This window comes from Alligator sinensis, unplaced genomic scaffold, assembly GCF_000455745.1.
Source record: "Alligator sinensis unplaced genomic scaffold, ASM45574v1 scaffold93_2, whole genome shotgun sequence".
Lineage (NCBI taxonomy): Eukaryota > Metazoa > Chordata > Crocodylia > Alligatoridae > Alligator > Alligator sinensis.
In genome coordinates this window covers 1,709,425-1,733,262 of record NW_005841854.1, presented here as the reverse complement: position 1 = coordinate 1,733,262, position 23,838 = coordinate 1,709,425, and the positions used below count along the sequence as shown (strand labels likewise).

The window sequence follows — 23,838 nt, the reverse complement described above, 5'->3', positions numbered from 1 at the left end:
CCGCTCTTTGATTCACTGCTTCGAGTTGCATTGGGCAATTTTTCTGCTGATCTGGATAATTCTGAAGAAAAAACTGAGAAGGTGTGAAGCTAATGTATTAATACTGATTAAAGGAGAATAATCCTGTGTGAGAGTTTGCATCTATATTCAGTTCTTTATAAAGAAACAGGTTTATAGTGCTGCTCCTTCTCTAGAGAGCATGTGCAGGGTGGTTAACAGTTAATGCTTTTATGGATGCATCTAAGCTCTCTTAAACTTAATGGTTACCTTGTTTAAATATACTCTGAGAACACCTATTGCCTTCACTGTCTATATCAGAAATAAGTCAAAGGGCTCATTTCTAAAGGAGGTTGAGAGAGGAGGAAAAGCAAGATATAGTATGGATTCAGGGGAATATACCTAAAATGACTTGAAACACAATTTTTGTTTCACATTACTGAACGGGTATCAAAGATATAGGCCACAGAGCAGCAGTATCTGGCCTGTGAGGCAGCTCCTGAAGGGGTTGGGGATGGGACAAGTGTGGGTGAGGCCCATTGCCAGATTCCAGGATATGGAGCCCTGGTGCAGATGCATTTTTGGCAGTAGAGGAACAAGCAACTGCTACATTAATCCCCATGGGTGCCTGAGTTGATGCGGTTAATGCTGCCGCAATTAATGCTACTAATGCTTGTTCCACTGGCAGAGGCAGGTCCTGATCTGGTCTGAGAGGCCAAGTGAGTTTGATGCCCCCGCTCTACAGCAGAGATGTTTTATTTGCCAACCTAGGAATTTCCCAGGGAAGAAAATTGGTATGGGATGCTGATTGACCCTAATGGTTGCAAGACCTATTATAAATTGTATCAGTATCCCCATAGTGTTGTTCATGGCGAAATGGAGAAACAAACAATGTTACTTGCTCAGGTACATGCGTGTATTTTTTCAGATTGGAAACCCACTCTTCTGACTACTCTTAGTCAGTAAGTCTGAGTCAGTACAAGTCCTGGTGAGCCCCTCCCAAAAGTTAGTTGAGTAGTTTACAACAAGAATTATCTTTGGAATAACTTAAAATTTTAATTTTAAAAACAAAAATGTAAGTACATTTTTGCTTTTAACGGGTAAAAATAGAAACAAAGCAGTTCCACCTTCATTTCTCTTGAATCTTGTTTATAGATGATACTTCCCAGTAGGAATTGTAGGGCAGTTTATTTCTGCTGGTTTTAGAAGCATGTTGGTGGGGGCATACCGATTGGGAAGATCCCAGAGCCCTTCCTTTGCTTAGTGAAGGGTTTGTACAAATGAAAGGACTGCATATAAGTTTGACATACATATTTAACAGGGCCAACAAACTGAAAAGGAGTCTGTGCCACAGTCTGGGGATCTTTCAGAGGAAACTGAGGAGTCGCAGTGCTGTAGTTTGAAACTCTTTGTTGAAGAAGAAGGCTATGAAGCAGATAGTGAAAGTAACCCTGATGACATTGAAACCAAAGATGAAGGTAAATGCTAGTTCTTGTAAGCATCAGTCAAAACATCTTTGACTGTTTTATGAACTTGATATTTGCAGCATATTCGAGGGTAGAGTACTAGACTTTTTCTGACATGCAAGTGGAATGCACTAGGAAGAATGGATTAGAGAGTCTTTTAATTGATTTTTCAGTTTAGCTTATTTTTAAAGGCTCAAAACAGTTTTGCTATGGACAGGACAACAGTTCGAATCAATTTTACATAAAAGTTTTTATGTCTAATGCTTTGTGTATTGTTTTGTGGCTTTTGTCAAACCTGCTCTGAAGTCCTGTTGAGCTATCCTTGCTGAAGGGTGGTATTGATTATGATCTAAAAGAACTCTTTCTGTTCGAGAGGGAAGCTGATGAAGAACTATTGTTTTTGTCTTTATACATCCATGTTTAAGTTATTAGATAATATCATAACAATTTTGTAAAAAAAAAAAAAATCTCCTAGTTCATTTGCAAGGATTTTATATTAATTGACCACTAGTGTGCACATCTATTATTCAGATACATGCTTGTTAAAAACAATTCTTAAAAAAATTAATCTACCTAATGTCTGTCCTTTCACTAAATTTAAACATTTACATTTTAGAATAATATCAAATGCATTAATTACAGCTAAGTTGAAATTTTTATTTTCATCACTGTTTTTATTAAAAATCTGTTTTTGTAAGCATATGCTATAGACCAATTTTTACAAAATGTATTGATATCAAACGGTACATTGTAAGTGGTTATGAAGTAATTGTTATCTACATGCTTCTGTATCACTACAAGCCTAGAAAAGGCATTGCAGAGTTGATCCTGTTTTATTATTGAGAATTAATATTGGCTGTTTACTAACCTGGTTCCAGGAGCATACAAATATAAGTTACACTAGCAACTGAGGCATCCTCTTAAGCAGAGCTTTTCATCCCCTTTTAAAGTGAACAAACTTACCTTTTTAATTGTCACCCAGGGTTTTAATATTTGCAGCAGTGAGTGTAACTATAGTTTACTTTAAATTCTTATCTACTTCGAAGAGGAATTCATGCTTTCAGGGTTTACCTGAAGCACTTGCAACTGCCCATTAAGCACATCTTGTAAGTGATAGATTTGCCTATAGTGAATGAATTTTGCTTTAAGCAATAATCACTTTTTAAAAAAATGAAAAGCCTAACTTGTCTTAATAGGCTGAAGTATTTTCAGGCTATCACTGATATGGGGGTCTGCGCTAGCATTGATTTCCAAATAAAGCAATCGTTCGGATCTTTTTTTTTTTTTTTTTTTTGTGTCTGATTTCTTTGGCCACAAATTTTAAGTAAACATGTCAGGGAAGAAGATAGCTGGAGTTTCTGAAATCATTTGCTTTATAACTATAAATCTCCTTAAGCTTTTATTTTTTGATAGGAAAATAATACCCCTTCTAAAGAATATACATAACGTATCTTCTGACTTTCCACATCAAAGAGTTTTTAGTTGGATGAGTTTCACTGTCCTGAATTGTTTTCTTCCAGGAGCAGACACTAAATCAGAAGCAGGATACACTGGTCCTTCAAGTTATTCCAGTGACCTAATTGAAAGCCTCAATCAAGGAGAATTAATATATCCTGAAATCTGCTTGCTAGAATTAAATTTGCTTTTGGCTGGTAACCCAAGTCTAGATGTGCTTGCCCACGTTTTTGAGAGTTTCTTGAAAATCATCAGACAAAAGGAAAAGAATGCCTCTCTACTCATGCACCAGGTAGAATAATATAATTTACAAAAATGTTATGCTTGTCTTTTGTATCTTAAACTCGTTAATGGGAAATTTTTAAATATTACTAATGTGAACCACAAAAATACTTTAGAATTTGACAAACTATCCTCATTATTTTGATATTTACCTTAATATTCACTTCAACAAAATAGAATATTCAATATGAAATTAATGTTTTATAAGTCTTAAACAATGCCATGTAGACGTTAAGAATTACCAGGTAATGCCTGTTAATACAGCATGTGATTGTACGTTACATATAAAAGGTTTGAGTTTAGGTTTGCAGATGCTTATTCTTTGACTGTTCAATGTCATTTGAAATCTAGCACTTTTTCAGTTCAGTGATGCAGAAACTTCCTGGAATTCAGTCTAAGAAAAATTGGTTTTTAAGATGTTTCCAGACTGATAGTGGATTAACAATTGCTGCTTTTGTCTCTTCACAAAACAATCTGGTATCCAGGTCACAAACCAGAAGTGACTGAATTAGTCTGAATCATGAAAACCCATTCAGTCACAAAATTAACAGTTATAATAAAAATTACTGAAAATCAGACTTGGATGCTCTAGAATAATTCATAAAACTAATTGTGTGCGGTTTCTTCTCCAATTTTTTATGACTTGTTCAGACACTGAACCATAAAGTTTTTCACTTTCAGGGAGTTGTAAAAAATCTTTTGGGAGGATTCCTAAACATATTGACACAGTCAGACTCCAATTTGTATGGTGAGTTTCATTTTCTTTAAATGTTTTTAAAGAAATTTTGCTGTACTCTTATTGCATTTAAATTCAAACTTCCAGTTCAAAACTATTTATGCAACTGCAGACTTGGCAAACACATCTCTTGGTACATATGTATTTCCCCATTTGTGTATGCAAGTCAAGTGTACGTTGATATTTAATACTCATACAAATGGAGCGGGGTGTTTTTAAGGTGAGGGAAGGCTGCCTAATAAAAACAGGCATGCTTGACTTCAAAAGCCAGCTGAACCTGGATCTGAAATGTTAATGTTCCTGTTTTGCATGTGATGTAACTTTCTATGGAAAGAAGTACCTTTGTTCCTAGCATGTTTAAAACCTTTTGTATTTTAAAAATTCAGTTCACTCTTGGCACAGAATTTCAGCTTTATCAGTGGAAGAAAAGAGAGAGCCATGCAGCAAGGCTCTCTTATGCAAAAGAGAGAGCCATAGCAATGTAAGCTCCTTCATGCTAAGTCATTTAGGTTAGGACAACTAACCTAAGGGGGAGAACCTGTAGAATAAATGCCTTGCGGTAATGATTTCTTGTTACCATTCTTGCTTAGAGCCACAGCAGTAGCCTAGAACTAACAAGTCTTCACACTTCTCTATTTTTTATTTTTTTTATTGCAGTGAGGAAGCAGGAGAGATTTAGGTTTTAGGGGTATTTTTAGCCCACCGCTATTATCTTGCCGGAAGTGCCTGTTCTTCTTTTATTAAATTAAGTCATTTGGATTATTTTTATTAAATTTCATTCTGTCATGGAGATAGGATATATGACTCTTCCAGTTTTAAGTTTTTAAACCTTTAACAAACTTCAACAACCTTACGTGTTGGCCAGAACTTGGGATCTCCAGTGTGGGAAAGGTTTCAGAATGCAATTGTGTGATTCAGAACCAAATCTTCAGTATCAAATTTTTTTTTTCAAAATTTCCCATGAATTGGAGTGTCCAAAATTCTCATTTGGAAAGCATTCTGTTCTTTTCCAAATGCTTACAGAACCAGATTTGGTCATCTACATGTTCATCTAAGTCCCAAAAATGTCACTTAAATGCAGATTGGGCTTCTCTTCCTGCATGTTTAGCTGTATACACAGGATGGTTATCAACACACTGGGTACCTCTACATGCTATTAGCACAGAGCAATACACTCTGGCTCAGCTCACGCTGGAGTCAGCTGCTCCTGGGCACAGCATCTGCACTTGAGCCTGGGACCACAGCAGTCTGAGCCAGAGTGGAGCAGCCCCAGGTTGGCAGTAGGCTGGGGGGGGTCAGCCCTGGGCTGTGGGTGGTGGCATCAAGCAGCAGAGGGGCTTGCTGGGGCATGAGTGCTAAAGTGTGGGGGTAGGCAGCAAGCAGTCCCCACACTTTGTGCCCCAGCCAGCCCCTGTCAACATCTACATGTGTTCTGGCAAAGTAAGTTACTAATTAGTCAACTCTGTAATAAAGTGCATGTGTAAATGCACCTACTGAGAAATAGATTACTATTCTGTGTATAAGTGGTATTTTGTGGATTTAGATGACCAAATCTAGTCATCTAGGTGTCCAGAAAATATTTCAGAAAATACCTCCTATGGTGGGTGGGGGGATGTGTATGTATGCATGTGTGCACACATCCACACTTCCCACCCACACACTGTAAATTTACTTAGTTTATAAAGGTGCGTATCTACCCTGCCTTCCATTTGCAAAATGAACCATACTCCCCAATAGATCTACAGTTGCTGACTGAAAATGCCTTTTTTTTTCTTATTTGTCAGCAGCACCAAGGTTTTCCACGGCTCATGTCTCTCTTTTCCTGCCATGTTGAGGAATTTAACTGGCTCCCTATGCCATCCAACCTGAGGTCCTTGGGCCTGAGGCAGTTTAAACAGTGAACCCCCTTGGAGGTTCATTCCAGGGGGGCTGGAGTCCTAGATCTATGCTAGTGAATTTGGGAGTCTTTGTTGTTGGTTTGAATCAGGGTTGACTTTTCAGGGCTTTTAAACTATCTCTGCATGACTTCTAGGCTAGAGGCAGAAATTACGCACAAACTGGTATAAATGATTGGAAACTGGTTCAAATCTCTAACACGTTGGAACTTCAGTGCACATAAACCACTTTCAAAATGGCTGAAACAGGTTTAAGATAAACCTGGATGAGACAGTTCAGTTCCAAACTGCTAACCTTGGGGAAAAAGGGAGTCAAATGTAAGAATGCATTAAGAGTCCAGACCTGAGACTTCAAAGTGTTCAGGCATCTTGTGATGCAGAGTCTTAGTAGAGGCTGGTCTCTAGCACTGCTACCTCCTTATTTTGTGTTAGCTTCACATCAGAGTGACACCAGGTGGACCTCTGAAAGATGTGCCCACCAATACTGTGCTTGGGTTCTGCAGACCTGGAGAGATGGGATATATGCTCATGTTAATAAGTGTTTAAATGGCTACTCAAGACATGTCAGCTGCACAAACGAAATAAAATGAGGGGAAAAAAAAGAGGTGACACTTCTCTGCAGAACTGAACCTCCAGCCGCTGCTCCTGCATCATGCGCTTCCATGCCCAGGGCACAAAGTGGCCAGTTATGCCTCTGGCTGTAAATATAGCCTAAATCAGCAGAAGGGAGCCTAAGGCTGATTTAAAACAGGGTTTCCCAAGGCTTTTAGAATCACAGCCCCATGGCAAAGCATCTGAAAGCCCTGTCATAGAGCTGCAGACCCTATAAGCTTGGATTTGAAAAACCCTGTCAATAAATCAGTTAATTGAACCTGAGGCATTATCATAGAACACATAAGGTTTGATTTGGCACTTTCTGACAAAATGGAACACCCAATATGCTGGTCTGAATGTATAAAAATATAACTGATACATTTAAAACTACTGTTATTTAGACACATTCTTCCCCATTTTTATCTTTCCAGAATGCCAGGTAGTACTGGTGGATCTGCTGGATTCTTTGATGAGCTCAAGGACATCCTCAGAAGAGCTGACCCTTCTCTTGAGGATCTTTTTGGAAAAAACACCCTGTACAGTATGTATGCAATAGAACTTCAGAAAGTTGCTTGATGCAGCAACTGGAGCTAAAGAAACTATGGATACCCATCATTGTATTCAGAGAATAAGGATTTTTGAACGGCAGGAGGTCATATCTCAATGTAACCCATAATATAACTAAACCCTACTTACTTTCCTAATTGTTTTCCTTGTTCCTACAGAAAGTGGGGAACTGGGGGAAAGGCAAGAAGTGGAGCATTTTTATTTAAAACTTTAAATGAGGAAATGTCTTGAGCATACATTCTAGGACAAAGAAAATTTAAGCTTTTGAGACACAGGTTTGGGTCTTTGAAACTACAAGGGTGTTTCATAAACTAACATTTTAAAATGAAACCATTTTGTGTGCAGTGGTCACTCCATTAGACCACATCATTGTCTCTGCACACAGGTATTTCAGGGAGTTGCCAGTTCCTTGATACTGTCCTTAAAGAAGCTTTTTTTTTGGTTGCTATGACAGCCACTTCTATACTGTGAGTTGTACCTCTGCATCATTGGTGAATCTGTGCCCACAAAGAACCTCCTTCATCATTTTTTAGTTTCTCCACCCACTCACAGACTTTCCATTGAACCACGCAGTTCTCACCATACTGTGCCACAATTCTATGGTGAATTTCAGTAGGTGGCATACCTTTTGGCCCACAAAAAAACAAATAATGTAACTCAATTCTTCTTTTGGTATACACTGATAACTGCTTAGCAGTATTGTTTACATGCTCAGTAGCATGACACTTGTGTCCAGCACAAAACAATGTGTGTGTTCTTTCAATTCTGTTATCAGTGTTCCCTGCAGCTCTGTAGTTTTCCGCTTTCACAGGCATACAGTACAGGCAGCCATTATCCCATTAGTTTCTAAAATACCTTTGTAAGTTTTCGTAGTATTAAAACTGGCAAAAGCATCTCCTTTTCATCGCTTTGTGACCAGGAGGCACTTTAAAAACACATTGTATTTAATACTTGATCTGGTGATGATGATGGATATAGTGGTAAAAAAAAAAAAATTACCACAGGTGTGTATAAGGGACTTCAAAGATCTGTTCTTTCTGTTGTCTCAGAAAAATAACTTTATCAGTGAAATGTCTACACCATCAATATTTAAATAATAGCCATGTAAGCAAGAAGACAAATTTCAGAAGTATTTTGAAATTCCTTGTCCCAAATTTGAATTGGGACCCTCCTTCCTCAGTTGAAGTTTTGAATTTAAATGCGCCAAATCATCTTGCATTTGGGACAAGTATTTCATAGTATCTGATTAAGTAGGCTGTCACCTATGAAAGCATATGCCTTCTCAAATCAGTTAGTCCCCACCCTGCTAGCAGTACTCTGTGATATTTGAGTGCCTAGTTTGAAATTTTTTATTTCAGCTGTCAAAAATGCCCTAACTCTGAAGTCAGTGCCCAACACACTGAACTAGAACTGAATGTCTAACTTGACCATGGTAGAGCAAAGCTGTTCATTTTTAGGTTAGCTGGTAGAAAGTAGCAGACTTCTGACTTGCAGTCTTATATTTTATCTGTTCTCTTTCCTAGGAGATCCTACTTCAGGGTATACTGAAGATTGTGGAAGCTAATATCTATGTGAGCCCATTACAGTATCTCACCTTTCCTTTGCTACACATCCCAAATTTAAGTAACAGCTCTTCACAAAAATCTGCTAGCATTCTGAACAGCAAGGCCATTGGTTTATTAAAAAGAGGAAAGCTTTCACAGAGCAAGAAGGAAGCAGATGGTGAGAATTTGACTCACCAGCTTCTTTCTTCTTGGCATGTAGCCCCAATCCACTTGCCTTTGGTTGGGCAAAACTGTTGGCCACACATGTCTGAGGGCTTCAGTATCTCGTTGTGGTTTAATGTGGAGCATGTTCAAGAAATGGAAAGTCCTACAGAGAAAGGGAAAAAGACAAAGAAAAGAAGCAAACCATTAATTTTACAAGACAGCAACTTTGATAGCTCAGGTAAGGCATAGTAGTTTTTGTTTGTATACCTCCGGCATTGTTAACATTTCTAGTTTTAAAATGCACCATAATAGAATGAACTGCAACTTCCTGTTTAGCTCAAGGCTATCACCTCTGCTCTGCTTGAACTACACCCAGATGTGAATGATACCTTAGTATTTGGAGACCTGCAAGGTGTCTTTTTAAATGCAAAAATTATTTTCAGCTTTAACTTTTGAATAGTGAAAAATGTTAATAGCTAACAATAAGTTAAGTATACAAGGGAAACATCTTTGTGTTGCATAAAAATCTGAGAATATTTTCAGAGTATTACTGCTTTTAGAAGTATATCAGGTTTGACCTTGCTTTGACTGACTGATTCTTTGGTTCTATTTAGTATTCTCATCAAATTGGTAAGTTGAAATGATAAAGGAGTATACTATTTCATCCCACATCAAGAAAATGAAAATACTCTAACATTCATCAGACTTTCTAGAGAAGTTCACGTTTTGTCTCTTGAGCAGTGTTAGTCTGAAGTCGAGCAGAAGCTCATAAGTGAGCTGTGGGTCTCAAAAGCTTATGTATCTCTGATACAGTTAAACTATAAGGTGGACCTCTACCTTTTCTTCTGTTTGTCTCTTGAGCTTCCATTGCCTTCTGGATGACAACTATAAAGAACATATAAACTTTAAATGGGGGCTGTTAAGGCCATTTTATTAAGGATTGGACCTATTTTTGTAATATTAATGCAAGTAGTCTATACCTTACTCAAACAATTCAAATGTCCAAATTTAGTGGGACTATATATCTTAAGAAAAGGCAACTTCCATGAGCTGGGATTTTCAGGTTATGCCATGTTATCTCTTTTTGCATGTTTTCTGAACTTCAGAATATGCACCATTTTGAATATTTTTTTTCTATATTTGGCTTTTTCTGCTAATGAGAGCTCTTTTTAATACTTTCAAGTTTTGAGCAGAATCTCCCTGACTAGGAGGAAGGAAAACTTCTTTTTCTTGTTTTCTTAAAAAAAATCTAATCTCGGTTTTCACATGAAACTACCGTAAAATGTTCAAGTTTTAAAACTTAGCATACTGTATTCCTAATTGAGGACTACTGCTTTGGTGAGAAAAGCTTAACAAATGAAAAATTCTGTTCAGAGAACATTCTATGCAGAAAACATTTTAAGACAATCATTGTACACCAAGGCTCCCATCTAACAAAGCACTTAATATGTTTAAATGTAAGCATATAAGTAGTTTCGTTGACTTCAGTGGAACTACTTTTGTGCTTAAGTGCTCCCCTGGTGCTCAGCCTGAAAAATAAAATTGCCATAGACAATTAGAATAGTCAGATAGTTAGGCAGGTGTGATATTGCTGTTTCAGCAAATGGCAATTTTTTTCTCCAGAACTTTTTTTTTCTGCAGTAAAAGTGGAGAAACTGAGTATGTTAGTCTTGTTAATGTTGTACTTCTAACAGTTTCAGTTACACCAAGCAAAGACTTGCATATCCAAAGATGTAGCATTGTGTACATACTAGTAAATTCACTCTTGAAAAGCCCTTTCCAGTATCTAAGCTACTTTTCTCTACACCTTGTGAATTGTAAAATGGACATTAGTGTTGTCATACTCTCTTTTTAATTGCATATTATTTTATTTAACATTTCGTTTCTTTTTTCTTAGAAGAAAGCAAACCTGTAGGCTTTGAGAACCTAAGCTTGAGAGACAAACTTGTTGAAGATGGCTGCATTCATATAGTCTCGTTGGGCTCTAAAGCACTGATGATACAAGTTTGGGCTGATTTGAACACTGGCGCTTTCATTTTTCGGTACTGTATATCTGAGCCCAAAAGTAGGAGAAATTCATTTGTAAATGTCATATTGCATATTGTCTTTTCCTGTAACTGATTTACTAGTAGCATTGGAGAGTCAACCATGGCATACAGAACTAATTATATGTAATGGCAGTACTAATATTTGTTTACTAATAACTGCAAGATCACTGACATGGCACAAATTTTATTTGAGGGTTTGTAAAACTAAAATGTTCCTTGCTTATAACCTTGCTAATATGATTTGGCCTTGCAGTTTGTAGAGGGGCATACCCTAATAAAATCTGTAAAGATCAAATGGCAACATATAGAGCCTCAAACAAGGGAAAATATAGAAAAGCAACTGAGATATGAAGGTACTACTTGAAGAGGTTGCTTGAAGGAGGTAAGAGGCAACCTGATGCATAAAAAGTAGGGAAGCTTTTGCAGGCAGTATGATGAAGGGAGGAAGTAAGTTAGGAGGCTTATTTAAATAGAGTGGAAAACTGCTGCCTGTTTACAAGGATGGAAATGTAAGTGCAGGCTTGGTTTTTGTACCTCTGAATATTTCTATTGTCATCAATCTTGATATCTTGGCAAGTTCATAGGAAACAAATGTGTGACTTTTTTATATAGCCTCAAGTTTGTGGGCTTTTCCAGAACATACAAAATATCTTAGTTGAGCTTCATACCGCCTGCATAGAAGGTGGCTATACAGGGGAAAAAGCTGTCAAGCTTTAAAGAATGTAGTTTTAACTTGACTTTTCTAGATGGGAGTGATTTACTAGAAAAGTATCCCCACCTGTGAAAATATAGAGAGCTGCTAAATGTAACTGAATACTGCTCAAATTGTTTAAGAGTCCAGCACTACAGTTAGTTTCACATATGTCTTGGCTTCACTGCTGGTATTGTGGCAAAGGCAACATAACTTAAGTTGCTTTGGTGATAAATAAGGACTTATGAAAAAATAGCCCATAACATTGTAACCTAATACAAAAATATTGCAGTTAATTCTGTTGCACTGCATTCTTTAGAATTAATTCAGTAAAGATTTCAACTTTGAGAGAGTTCATTGTAATCTGTCTAATGCCTAGTGCAGCAGGGGTCTGCAAGCTATGGCTTGCTGAGCCATTGGACATGGCCTGTGGAGCCAGTGCTTCAGCAGTGTTTGGCACCAGGGGACTTTGCTTGCACCATGCTGCATCATGCCACTCTGTGACTGGGAGGCAGGGAGCTTTTCTGTGCTGCACCACAGCTGAGCAGTAGGGAAAAACAGTGGCAGAGAAAAGTGGCAGTGGCCAGGTCTTGGCTCTGGCCCACCTCGGACCCAAGCCAGGCCATTCTGGCCTGCTGCTGGAAAAGGTTGCTGAATGCTGGTCTAAAGGGTTATCCTCTGGCAAAACTTTTAAAAAGTATGCACAGTTGGAATTGTGTATTAGTCTAAATTCATTTTGCTTAAATTGCTTCTACTCTGCTACTGTGAAAATCATGTTGTGAATAGTGTTTTTGAATAGTGTTTCTAATTTTCTAAGTACTTCGCAACATGGCTTATTTTCTGTTATATGGGGAAAATATGCAATACTGAGAATATTTTCTACCAGAGTGTTCAAAATGGTCTGTTAACTTCTTTAAAGTAACCCTCACAATACCTCTGTTGGGTAAAACTATATTGTTCCTATTTTTTACGTAAGGAAAATCAGGCAGAAGCAAATGTACTTTGATCTGCAGTCCGTTATTTACTGTCAAGAGTTCCTGGTTCATATGTACTCGCTCAGCCTGCTCGCTCAATTTTCTGCATTTGGAATGCTTTCATATCAATTCAAGTTAAAAAAAAATAAAAAAATACATATTTTTGTTCCCAAATAAGCTCCTCATAAGCCAAGCTAGAACGTAGTTTTGAAATCATAAATGAAAATAGGCATTCTTAGATTTGTAATATTTTTCCTCCTTTGTTATAGTATGTGCATAGATCCAAATGATGAAATGAAAGCTGGCCTGCTGGCACAGGCTGAATCTCCAGAGAATGTTTTCCATATAGGCAAATGGCAGCATTTGGCATTAACATATTTGCAGCAGCCAGAAGGCAAGAAGAATATACATGGAAAACTGTCACTATGGGTCTCTGGTCAGAGGTAAAGTATATTCAGTTACTGCTAGAACTCTCTGAATCCCTAGGAAGCTAGATATTAGAAATTGATCTTCCTAACTTTTGTTTGTTGAGACCCATGCCCATTTTGGGGGGGAATTATGCCTAGGCTAAATTCTTAGCCATCTCTCCAGTCTTCAGCTTCACACACAGACTGTGGCTCTTGTTTCAAGTTCATCCCTTGTTCAGAAACCAAGTGAGGAAGCAGATCATTGCATAAATTCATTTAGGTACAGAAAGGGGTCATGCATGGAGTTAGAATCATTATCTCAAGGGCGAACTTGGTAACCAGCATAAAAGAGACAGGTGATGTTTGGGGAAGAAAGAGGAATAGTTTGTGGGTTTTTGTCATGGCACCCTTCCTGGCAGGTTATTGTGGGAGTGGGCATTTTGTGAGGCAGTGGGTAGAGGAGGAAGAAGAATCTGAACATGTCTATTCCTACAGTCTAGATAAGTGGTTTTCAACCTGTGGTCTGCAGACCCATGGGGTCCACAAACTGTCTCTAAGGGGTCTGCAAAAGATCACTATGATCAATCAAAGTGTGTGAACACCCACACTTATAATTCAAAGGGGTCTGCACTTCCATTTAAAATTTTTAGGGGTCTGCAAATGAAAAAGGTTGAAAACCACTGATCTGGATCATGAAGACCTTTATAGATTCTTCTTCATTCTAATTATTAGCTCGGGGTATGGATGAATGTACTTTTCAGCCACTTTAAAAGGGAACAGCAAACTGCTTAGGACTCCAACTAGTACAATACATCTGTTACATATGCAGTGGTAGTGTAGTGATTGGTACAAGTTAGCTAAATTTCCTGAACTGACCCTGAATGAAGCAAAGTTAGAGCAGTTTCCTTATACTTGTATCACTTCAGCTTCATGCAGATGTAATGGCCCAGGACAGTGATCAAGCTCTAACCTTGCACAATGCTTAAAGGTACCAAAAAGAATATTCTTTGCTTTTTCTTAAAGTAAACATTTTTCTACTGTCTGTTCAGTGTATAAAGTAATTTGGGAAATGTTTCTTCATTAATTTGTTTATTTAATGATGTAATATTGTGCTCGAATTAAAAACAGTCTCAGATTAACCAGTCAGTTGTTTTTAGTCCTGATGAGAGATGTGCAAAAGTGAACTACATATTATTTTAGCTGCCACTTCTAATAACATTGTGATACTTTCACTCCGCTTTTTATTTCTAGAAAACCTGATATTGGTTTAGATTATGCACTACCAAGGAAAACAGGTTTGTCATCTGACAGTAATAAGACCTTTTGTATGCTTGGCCACTGTACATCATCCCAAGAAGAAATGTTCCGATTGGCTGGAAAGTGGCATCTGGGAAACCTGCTTCTTTTTAATGGTATTTCTTTATTCTGTTTTCATTTTTTTTGTGTGTTTTAAAGAGACCACTTTTTCATTACTTCTTAAATTTCCATTTAATTTAAAATATATTGTAAGCATTCCCGATTATTACAAAAATGTACACAAATGATTTTTTCTTGGGCATGTAGCATGAATACAGGGAGCAAACAGATTTGTTTCAGGATAGAACCTCCCCATTGCTCTGTCAGTCATTACAAATAACATTCCTATGAGGGGAAAAAATACCACTGCTGAGGCACTCAGGCTTTTGTGGGCATAATTCAGAGTTCTTAGTGGTGCAGAAAACTGACCCACACTTCTGAATAATTCCATAATAAGCTGGGAACATTTGTCTTTCGTTTCAATGAGCACTAGGCAGGTGGATACAAATGGTCAAAAGGCAGTAGATGACTTGTGGCACTTGAGTGGAACAAGTCTGTATCCGTCTTGCAGAGAGGGTATATTGTCAGCCGAACAGCCAGTGCACAAGTTATAATACCACATTTGGTTTTTGTGTTTTGTGGGTTGGACTGAGGCTTAAAAGACCACACGTGAACTGTAACGTAAGTAACCTTGCAGTAAAAGTAAACCCCGAGTTAATGGAGGATGGTAGAAGTCCTTTCTGCCACACAAGTTGATCTCAAATCCTCTTACTTCCCTTCTCCATCGCAGCCGAGATGGTCTGTTGCACTGGTGACCATTCTAGTTCTTGTCTTCATCCTGCAGTTGCTTTCAACTCGCAGTTGGTAATAGAGCTTGTTTGGTTTCTGTCATGGAGTGGTGTGTAAGATCTTCCTTCAGTAAAGGATTCTTGAGCTGACTCTAACAGTAAGACAGTATTCTTATAGGAAGGAGTATCTTTCTTCACTAGAGAAGGAGACTTCTTGAGGCCTAGCCACTGGGCACAATCTAACTTAAGCATGACAGTTTATTCTTAAAACTCTTTTTATATGTCATACTTACTACCAGATGTGATCAGTCACAATGTTATAGGTTGCAGTATGCCACCAAAATCCTGGAATCCCTTTTTCTGACAGGGTGCCCTCTGAAAGGAAAGCTGAAGAGGCCTGGTATTTCTGTAGCTGTTTTCATATTTGCTTTTTTAGGAGACTATCAGAAGAACTTGGTTACATGTGAAAACTATTTAATGATGAGGTTTTTGACCCACAGACTACTTGAATTCATCCTTCCACAACCCCCACCCTTCCTAGCAAAAATGTAATGTAATATTTGCTTCCACCTGGATTAATGTCTGGGTTAGCAATTCCAGCTTCTCTGCAGAACTGTATCATCAGATCCATGAAGCACTTGACAGAGTTGATATTTTCCCCCATTTAAAAATCACTCTATATTGGTAGGACTCTGCTAAAAACGAGTGACTCTTTGAGGTGCTCAACATCTGTGATCTCAGGTTTATCCTATGGGAAGTCACAGTGGCAGCGTCTTCTGCGTGGATGAACTTCAAGCGATTGGTCTTCACAAAAGCATTGTGTAAAAGATTTATCTAAAACTTCTTTCCAAGCTGGTAGCCATTTCAATAAGCTATCCTTTTAACATCCTCTTGGGTAGGCCTTGTTCCACAAATTTCCCAAAAAGCCCTTTGGCATAGTCTAGAGCAGGGCTATTCACTTTGTTTGGCACCACAGGAACCAGGCCTCAGGGCTTCTTGTGGGCCAGACAATTCTCCTGCCAGTAGTGTGGTGGTGGTTTGGCATAGCTGGTAGAACTGCTATATTGGCATGGCTCCAGAACCCAAGAGGTGAACACCACTTAACACCACCCCCCATTTTCTCTTGCTACCAATTTAACCTCTTTTGTTTTGCCTACAGGGTGTCACTTGGACAGCTCTGGTCTAGAGATAGTTATTAGCATTTCCAGCTTTTTATTCCTTTTAACTCCAGTTTCTTGAGAGAAGCTGTCGGGGAAAGGACCAGGTGATAATATGATGCTGCATTCTGTGTTTTAATACCTGGCAGCCTTGGCCTTGGGTCATGTCACCATCCAAGTCAGCAGTTCCATTTGCAAATCTGAAGACTTTTCTGGTTAATGATTTCAAGAGTACAACTGCAGGGCATTCCAGCAGAATTCTCCAGGCTAAATAAAACGAGCTTGTGGAAATGACTCTCACTTCAGATGTTTGGTGCTGCCCAAGGGATCGTCATACAGGACACTTAGCACATGCTTTATCCGTGGAATGTTATGCAGTATTAAGAGTTAAAATGTGTTCTGAGCAATTGCACAGTAATGCTTGCTTACTTGTGGCAGAGCATAAACTCTGCATGTTTTGGGTTTTTTTGGTTTTGGGGCAGTTTTTTTCTGGACAGGGCTGGTGCTGGCTATGCTCCCTTCTCCCCCCCCTCCACCATCATGGGTGCTGCAGGGAGACTGCTAATATTTGTCCCTCCTGTCTCCCAAGTCCCTCTCCATGCAGGCTTAGTGGACTTTGGCAATGGGCTGAGGAGGGAGGTGCCAGAGTCCATGCTGCTGCCCTGGCAGCTGCAGACACTGCCAGCTCCCTTTTCGGCTAGCTGCTCCTGCGACTGGCAACACTTTAGCTTAGTGCTGCCACGGCAAGGCAGGGGTTCAGACTAGAGGCAGGTTGGAATCGGCTCTAACAGTGATGCAAGCAGACAACACAGACCAGGTCTGCCACACACGGCAGCAATTATACTCTGCTGTCAGCTACTGCTCCAGCTCATCCCCCACCTGGCACGCCCAGAACTTGGTTGCCCTGTGGTGACAGCAGCCAGCCATGCTTTTTTATGCCTGCTCTGGACAGGGCTAGAGCTGTCTGTGCCCCGCCCTCTTCCCCTCCTTTCCCAGATGCTCCCTGCAGGGAGCTCACCAATGTCTTCTTTTTTACCTGCCTCAAGAACCCAAAGGTGTCAGGCAGCAGCAGCATAAGGAAGAACACCCTGGCCACAGATGTGCTGGTCCCATGCCGAAGGCATTACTTGCTGCTTGTGCCTCAGCACGACTCCTCACCAGCTCCCCTTTCTCAGCATCCTCTTTTGCAACTCCCAGAGCTCATGACCTCCCCACTGCATGCCCAGTGCTGCCCAGTCCAGGGGCTGCCCATTTTGCCCAAGCACACTGGGGCAAGTCAGGTCTCTGCTCCTGCTGCTCTGGGCAGAGGGAAGAGCTGAGCTCAGGACAGGGTATCGCTTCTGCTAGTCACTCCCACCAGTGCCAGTAGGACTGCAAATTGCTCATATTATCTCTGTGAAACAGGCCAACGATAGCTTAACTTAATACGATCTGGCGATGCTCCTCCCACAAAAAGTCCACGCTTTGCTATGATACGAGTGCACTTACATGTTTTATTTCTTGAATGCATGGATGCTCACATTTTAATGCAGTTACACTTTGGAGGAGTTAACATGTGACATGGCCTAACTATCCTTATCCTCAGAATTGTTTCCTGAAACTCTAAGAAATTAGATGTTCTAAACAATAGTTAGCCAACCTTTTGAACATGCTGGTTTTTGAGAGCACCCTTGAAAGCATCTGTCTTGCTATTTTGTGCCTTTTATTGTTTCATTCATGTTCTAGGCGTTCTATGAATTACTTTCTCTCTGTTTTTGGTATTACATTGCAATTTGGAATAAATTTTCAGTTAGTTTACGAAAACTTTTTGAGCAGTAGCGTGGGAATGGAGGATGTCAGGCAAAATGTGCGATGTAATTTTGAGAGCTGCTGTTCAGATCATCCAAATATGCTGTGTGAGTTAGTCTGTTACCTCCTCTGCTGCCCTTTGCTGTATGGCCACATTGGGGTGACCTCTGAGGTAGATGTTTCATAGTGAGTAGCAGGAAACAACCACCTCCAGCAGCCTCCATGTTTATATGTTGTTAGTTCCTCTACGACTTGCTGAACACTAGTTATCCATCCCTTAGATTAAAGTTCACCCAGCAAGATCTTTGACTGTACTTTCAGTACTTTGGATAGTAAATTTAATTTGTCAGCTGCATGAAGAAAATGTTTTTGCTTTGTTCTGATTTCTTTTTTTTATGTTTAGGTGCAAAAATTGGTCCAGAGGAAGCATTCTACCTATATGCCTGTGGACCAGACTTTACCTGTGTAATGCCTTGTAAATATGGCAAAACCTCATTTGATTATTCCAAATACATAAGTAAAGAAATTCTACAGTGTGAGGAAATTAAGGAATTTTTCATGACAAAGAAAGAAGTGGATGTTGGGCCTTTAATTGTAAGTCTCTAGTCCCAGTTATATCATTGCTCTTCCTCTCAGAGCTGCTTCAAGTGGGGGCTCAGGCTACATTAGTCAAAAAAAAATCTGGGCTTCAAATCAGCGCACGTCTGATTCTTTAGTATTTGCCATGTTTTGTTTCTAAGTGGCCACACGTAAATTATTTTATTTGGTTTTATTTAGGTGGGGTGGAGGGTTGTGGACTGATTCAGTTCTCATCCAAGTCAGTGTAAAATATTCCATTGTTGACTTTGAAATTGAGCATCTTTGTAGTAGAAGACTCTTAACTTCATTAATTCGTTTCCCTATTCTCTTTGATTGTGAGTCTGTTTAATTGCTACTACTACTGTTTTTCATTTGTATTTGGAAATTGGTCTGCTCTTCAGTTTGGCAACATAGCTATGCTGGTCAGGGTGACTTTGTTATTTTCTTTTCACCCCAGCTGCCTTTAGAATTAGCATATCCCAGTATAAGTTGTCTCCAGTGGAAGAATTTGATGACAGACTCTTAAGAGTGAACCAGTCCTCAGTCAGGCTAAATGTGCAGCTTACAAGCATAGAGGTTTTCTATCAGTGGATTCAGAGACAGAAAATTATGAACAGTGTAGGTGGAAAGCCTAGTGAGTCAGTGATATAACTAATAAGCATACTTTGTTTCACAGTAAGGAAAGACCAGTTTACAAACAGAAAAATAGTCTGTGAAATGCACATCTGGTCTTGTGTGATTTGACTTAACTCTTACAAAGGAAACAACCAATTCCTCAAACTAATGCATACCTTTTTTTTTATAAAAACGGGAGCTTTTGATAGTTCACAAAAATCTGCCAGACAATCCTGACTTAAGTTTGGGAATCTTGTTGCATCACAGAGCCACTCAAATATTTACCTAGACAAATGCATTGAAAGAGGAGTAGAAACAATAAGTTACTGCTAGTGTATCCTAGTACACAAGCTTACTTGTGCTTAGCCTCTGACTTATCGGTCAAATCTAGCTCATGGCACTATATCATCCAGCCTGTGGGGCTCCCAATAGGGCCAGAAATTTGGCAGCAGGGAATCGCTGGCACCACTCTCCTGCTGCCAAATCCCCAGACCCATGGGGAGCTTCAGGCCTTGCACTTTGGATCCATCACCTGACCCTATCACAGTGTTGGGAGAAGACAGTGCCAGGACCCAATCCTAACACATAGGGCAAAAGGTGGAGCCAAGAGGTTGCACACCACTGGTTTGAAGACAAAGTGAGAATTTTTTTTTTATCTTGTTTTATTTTGTTTCTAAACTTTGCACTTTCAGGAAAGTCTTGCTGTTGTTTATACCACTTGTTGTCCTGCTCAGTACACAATCTATGAACCTGTTATTAGACTAAAAAGTCAAGCGAAAAGTGTACCTGCTCAAAGACCTTTCAGTTCAAAAGAAGTTCAAAGCAATGAATTGGACTCTCATCACCTGAAAATGCTTCAGCCTATTGAATGCAAAACTCTTCAGGGTATACTGCATGAGGTTGGAGGAACTGGTGCATTTATCTTTCTTTTTGCCAGGGTAAGTAAGACTTAATGGTGTTTTAAAACTTTTCCATACCTCATGCCCTCTCTCCTCAGTGTGGAGTAGTACATAGCTACAACTTGCCTTTCTCATGTTAATGTCTTGGTGCATGATATCTTGCTTCTGAATACAGGCACCTTTGTCATTAAGGAAATCATTTGTGACATAACCGCCAAAATAATGTGGTTGCTGTGCTGCTTAGAGGAAGTGGTTTTCACAGTTTGACTATATTGTGTAAGTTTTGTACATTAGAAACAATTATAGGTATGTGATGGACAGTACCACAGTTTATCACAATGTATGAGGTTGTTTGTATTGTGAAATCTATTGTATTTTATTTACATGTACATAATATTTTCGTTGAGTCTCTAATTTCTGTTTTTGTAATATATGTTTTGAAAGCCATCCCTAATCATTTATAAAGTCCTGCATTGATAAGAAATCGAAATACCTTGTAGCTTTTTTTATAAAAGTTTTCTTCCTTAAGCCAAAGACTGTTTACAGTGAAAGTGCAGAATTGAGGTCAAAACCACCTGTTGTGCATAGTATAGATCTGGCAAATAGTGCAAGTTGGATCTAATATTTTAAGCTTGCTAAACTAAAAGGGAGACTATCAAAAGGTGAGGTGTTACACAGTGTGCAGGGTCTCCTTGCTTTTTGGATGAGCTTCATGGAAATTAGATCTTTAAAAAGGTGTGGTCAGACTAAATAATTACTTCATATGGTCCTCTCTAAGAAAAATATAAAAGCCAAAATGTAAAAATCCAGGCTGTTCAAGGCAGGTATCATTTGTACCTTTTCTGTCTCCCCATATGTGGGTCCCCTGCAGATAGTAAACTCCACTGTAGCACTACTATGTCTGTAATATTGGGGTTTCTTCAGGTTTATTCAAGTAATCCTAGAAATTGCTTGTTGGATTAGTAGTATGTCTAAATGGTAATTGTGCAATTTAGTCATGTAGAGAAACCTTGTTTACACCTTAATGGAGGCTGGCTATATGGTGTCCAGGAACTCCTTTATATTCAGGCAGATGGCCGTGGTTATAGGCAAACCTAGTCTCCAAGAACCATAAATGTTCTCTTTTAGATAGAACTCCTAGCCTCTGCCAAAGCTGTTGCTACCTCTATTACATTACTCAGTCCCTGAAATGACCGAAAGCAACTTGCCCATTTTTTGTGGATTGTGGGGTTTTGTTCTGGGGTTGTTTTTTGTTGGGGGTGGGGAGGGAGGGAGAGGGGATGTTTGGAGTACCTTTTTTTATTCTAAAAGAGATCCTTATTTTGGTCTTCTACTTAACTGGGCAGACTTTTTTGTAAGTGCAATTGGGATTCATCTATTTAGGAAGAATATCAATCTGTATAGAATGCAGCCTAATTGAACCTCAACAGTTTTTTCATCTTGCAGTTACACACCTAAGATTTGCTGCAAAAAAATGTAATCTATTCTTTACACTAGGTCTGTTAAACCTGTTTTAATTGTCACACTTTTTTTTAGGTTGTAGAGATCAGTGATTCTGAAGAGACGCAAGCTTTATCACTGAAACTTATACTGTCTTTAACAAAATACAATCAACAGAGAATACAAGAGATGGAAAACTGCAATGGATATTCCATGATTCATCAGGTGTTGACCAAACCTAAGTGTATTGTTGGATTTCGCATTTTGAAGGTAAATGTTAAAAACTTTTGTCTGACTTTTAATTTGGCACACATTAGGAAGCTTATCTATAGCCCTGGGTTTCAAGACCTATTTGGGGGTAAAGATCACTAATTATAGTTTAATACAGGAAGTTTTGTGTTTGATCTAGAAGCTATGGGAGTGGGTAAAAGGATATGGTATTTCCAAGCAGATCTAAATTTGAGGGGCAGGCAGAAAAAAATTGCAAATTTTAATTTTTCTATCAAAACCATACTTGATAGTCTTGCTTAGCACTAAGTTTAAATTGAGGGACAGTGTTATCATTGAAACCTAAACCTAAAGTCAGAAATGGAAACGGTCTTCCAGAGTAGGCTGAACTAACATTCTTTGAACATCATCACAGCTTATGCTAAAGGGCATATTGAGAACTGGTAAGGAAAGAACTGGCTAAATCGTCAAGGTAAAAACAGAAGCTGTTACCTGTCATGTATTCCATTTACTGCTTATGAAAGTTGCATGTATCCTGACAGCATTTCTACTGGGACACTTTAGGATGCAAATGTTTAAAGGTACCTTGTAGTCGCAATTTTTGATAAACTGATACAATACCCTTGCTTAGAAATTGCGCTGCACATGTTGGGGAATAACTGCAATGTTTCTGAGACGTATGGATATCGGTTCTGAGGACAGAATCCCTGGGGCTGCCTTTGGAAACTTAATTCTTAAGCATAGGTTGAGCATTATTTGAAATGTGCACTATGACTTGTTCATTCTGCTACAAAACTGGACAATAGTCATCAAATTATACAGGAAGACTTGAATCTACATTTTATAAACAGGGTTTTCAAAAGTACCAGAGTTGGGTGCCTAACATGAAAGGGCACAGGTTCCTGGCTTTCAGAAATTTCTGTGCACCCAGTTTCTGTGGATGGGTACCTAAGACTTCTAATTACTTCTGAGAGTACAAAACAAAACCACTTCAAGCTTAGAAAAAGCTCTGTGAGCTTTGAGTGCTAAAATGCTTTTTCTAGAGAGAATAAAGATGATGGTGTGTCTTTAGAGATCATAATTCCAGGAAGGATGTAGATTCATTCCTTTGTCAAGGAATCTGTTTGGCTGATTTACCATGTCCAGGACTGGTGCCCTTATTCATGCTGAACTGTTCTGGGCAGGCTGCCTTCTATGCTGGAAGCAATGTAGCCACATCCATATGGTGCCTTCAGCTAATTGGTACTGCTGAGTGACAGCCAGTTAGGCCAGGACAATGCTAATAAGTCTTCACATGATGCACATGGCTAAAGCTATGCGGCTTCTGATTTAAGTCTGCCTGCAGCAACACAATGTGTTTTGAGGGCAATACTGGTGGGCACAAGAAGTTTAACTACTAGGCTTTGCTTTTTCTATTTTTAAGACACTCCTTGAAGGATGCTATAGTGATGAAATTCTCCACATAAATGAGAATGGACAATTCATGCTTGATGTAGATTCCAGTGCGGTAATCCAAGATGTCAAATTGCTAGAAAAACTGTTGCTTGATTGGAAGATATGGTCTAAAGCACAGGTAAATACTTTAGATATTAAGGAAGTTGATGAAAAGGAAAAACAAATGGTATATTCTTCACTTAGGTTATATTTGACAATTTAATGTAGCTTTGAAAAACCTAGTATAGCTGTAAAAGGAGTCTTACAAGTGTAAAATGATAAGGTACTTATTCAGCCTGCTAATTGCATGCAAGCTACTGTTGTTAGCTTAAATGTCAGAATTAAATGGAATTAATTTTCTTTAGTCTTACTTGCATGTAATCAATGAAGTTAAAAAGCATCCTGATTTGGTTATTACATCTCATTACCACCTTAGTACGCTATACTGTTGATATTCAATGTAGTACAGGGGTCAGCAATATCTTCTGGCAGAGGGGCTGGAACGACACAGCTCCTGTTGGAGGCAGGCAAGTAGGACCTTGCTGCTGCCACTTCTCCCTGCTGCTCAGTGCTGAAGCCACATCTCTGAGCTGGCTGTAGGTTGCCAACCCCTGATGTAATATACAAAATCTGTTTAGAAGTTTTGCTTGCTGTACACTTTTCTATTTTCTTTCAGCAAGGTGTTTGGGAAACCCTATTAGTAACTCTAGAAATCCTTATTAGAGCTGATCATCACCAACAGATGTTTAACATCAAACAACTATTGAAAGCTCAAGTGGTACACCGATTCCTG

At 39.0% G+C, this 23,838-nt stretch overlaps 1 protein-coding gene across 1 annotated transcript in view; it reads left to right on the top strand.

The window, feature by feature from the left end:
* The window catches only part of LYST (lysosomal trafficking regulator), a 117,644-nt gene that overhangs the window by 35,488 nt on the left and 58,318 nt on the right, over positions 1-23,838 (top strand). Inside the window, 14 exon segments of the mRNA XM_014523936.2 lie at positions 1-81; positions 1,319-1,475; positions 2,984-3,210; positions 3,882-3,948; positions 6,857-6,966; positions 8,516-8,939; positions 10,599-10,743; positions 12,684-12,857; positions 14,073-14,233; positions 18,254-18,444; positions 19,737-19,982; positions 21,480-21,653; positions 23,035-23,184; positions 23,722-23,838. The exon segment at positions 1-81 is cut by the window's left edge and continues 30 nt beyond it; the exon segment at positions 23,722-23,838 is cut by the window's right edge and continues 54 nt beyond it. Coding sequence (XP_014379422.1) covers positions 1-81; positions 1,319-1,475; positions 2,984-3,210; positions 3,882-3,948; positions 6,857-6,966; positions 8,516-8,939; positions 10,599-10,743; positions 12,684-12,857; positions 14,073-14,233; positions 18,254-18,444; positions 19,737-19,982; positions 21,480-21,653; positions 23,035-23,184; positions 23,722-23,838 — 2,424 coding nt within the window.